Below are 2,031 nucleotides of genomic sequence, written 5' to 3'. Positions count from 1 at the left end.
GTTGAGAAGAAAAATGAACTTCCATGAAATAATAAAATAAAACAAAAATAGGAGATACAACCAGTCTGAGGGCCTACATTCAAAGTGATCCTGATCCATGGCAAATAAATGATAAATTCACTGCAGATTTTTTAAATGCACTTACTTATAACTGGACCTAGTGTGTCTCTGTGAACCTGTGCACCATCGAGTATAGTTCGTTAAGATCAAGGCCCTAGACATATTCTGAGCCTTAGCTAGACTCAATTCTGCAAAGGGACTTCCCAGAACTTTTCCTCTCTCTATGGAAAGATCTAGACAGATAAATCAAGGTAGCAGCTTAGCATAATATTTCCACTTTATGGGCTTCAGAATCAAAATAAAAGTAGGTAAGGGTAACTGATCACAGTCTGAACCCAAAACGTGAGATGACACAAGGAAGCACCAAACCCTTGGTCTTGCTTTTATCTCTTCACGTCCTAGAGTCACAATAAAGCCTCTTTAAGCTACCATAGGTCTCTTCGAACTAGCAAGAAGAGCAAACATTCCCACTCGCTCTAGTCCAAAGTTGCTCATTTTTGCCCCATACATCTAAGAAAACTAAGACTTCGATGCACAGAGAATCGGGGCATCCTTGACCAAATGTGCTACTCATCCATTCAGTCATTAATCACTGGATGACTCAGCTGTCTAAGGCTGATCTGCTTGCTATCATCCATCGTATTTGGCTGTAATTAAGCTTGAGGACTTGAACCTCTAACCCCGTGTGGAAAAGGAAGTTGGACAACAAAAAGAAAGGGGGAGACCCATCCTCTCATCTCTTCTAAGAGACTCAAAGAAGCAATTTTGCCCAGAGTCAAGAGGATGAAAGCAATGACCTTACAAGGTCTTGTTGGGATCTAGATTCTGCCATTGGAATCAGTTCCTTTTTCATTTGGGAAACCAGCCTGGTTTTCTTCTGCTCCAACAACAGAAGTGACAGTAGTTAAATTATTTTATTAACTATAGTATAATTAACAATTAGTTATTAGTTAATCATTAAATTATTAACTCTTTATTTCTGAAACCAAAATCTGAGAAAAAGCAGAGAAACAATGAACCTACTTTATAGCTGGGCCAACTGGACCCAGAAAAGTTGAATGATTGGCCAAGTATCACACAGAGCATCTAGAAAACTCCAAATATTGAACCGCTTTGACAGACTATCTTCTCACCAGCCATGGGACAAAACAGATTCAAAATAATGACTCCCCTTTAACAGCTGGAAAATGAAGACCCAGAGTAGTTCAGTGAATTTCCTGTGGCAGACTCAAGACTGAAATACCAGGACTCAGGAATTCTGGCTTCCACCACCTGCTCAGGCTAAAGGGATGGCTCACCTTGTCTATGAAGGAAGCAAACTTGTTGTTGAGGGTCTTAATCTGCTCTCGCTCCTCAGTCCGGACCTTCTGTATCTCGGGGTCAATCTCCACATGGAGTGGGGTCAGCAGGCTCTGGTTGATGGTGACCTCCTGAATCCCCCCAGCAGGGCAGACGGGGTAGCTGGCACCACCCCGTCCATTGAAGGAGCCCCCGAATCCACCTCCAAAGCTGCTGGCGCCGAAACCAGAACCAAAACTGCCAGCCCCGAAACCTCCAGCAGCCCCAAAACCAGCACCTTGCCGGCATCCAGCCATGCTGATGGAGATGCTCTTGTTCCCCCCGAGGTTGTAGAGACTCCTGCTGCCAAAGCCCCCAGAGGAGCAGCGGCCCGCACCCCCAGACATGGAGGCCGAGCTGAAAGCAGCCCTTTTGCCCCCACCTATGACGGCCGAGCTACAGCTAAAGCCCTGGGACCCGCCTCGGACACGCTGCTGTCTGGAGATCATGGCTGGAGAGAGGAAAGAGAGATCAGAGTTGTCAGAGAGAAGCACGAGAGGCCAGCCCAGTGACTGTCACAGCCTTAGCCTGGGTCTCTTATATGTGCTGGAGCAGCAGGGCTTGGTTGCAGGGGCATAAAGGGAAAAATCTGAAACATCTCTGGGCTTGGCCTTTGGCACCAGCCCATCCTTC

The 2,031-nt window shown here is 46.1% G+C and overlaps 1 protein-coding gene across 1 annotated transcript in view; it reads right to left on the bottom strand.

Moving 5' to 3' along the window:
* KRT4 (keratin 4) overlaps positions 1 to 1,847 on the bottom strand; it is a 6,825-nt gene extending 4,978 nt beyond the window's left edge. The window contains exon 1 of the mRNA XM_006904552.1: positions 1,359 to 1,847. Coding sequence (XP_006904614.1) covers positions 1,359 to 1,847 — 489 coding nt within the window. The remainder of the gene's footprint in view (positions 1 to 1,358) is intronic.
* Positions 1,848 to 2,031: the final 184 nt, after the last annotated feature.

This window comes from Pteropus alecto, unplaced genomic scaffold (assembly GCF_000325575.1).
Source record: "Pteropus alecto unplaced genomic scaffold, ASM32557v1 scaffold220, whole genome shotgun sequence".
NCBI lineage: Eukaryota > Metazoa > Chordata > Mammalia > Chiroptera > Pteropodidae > Pteropus > Pteropus alecto.
The sequence above is the reverse complement of the archived record's forward strand: the minus strand, read 5'-3'. Positions and strand labels throughout refer to the sequence as shown.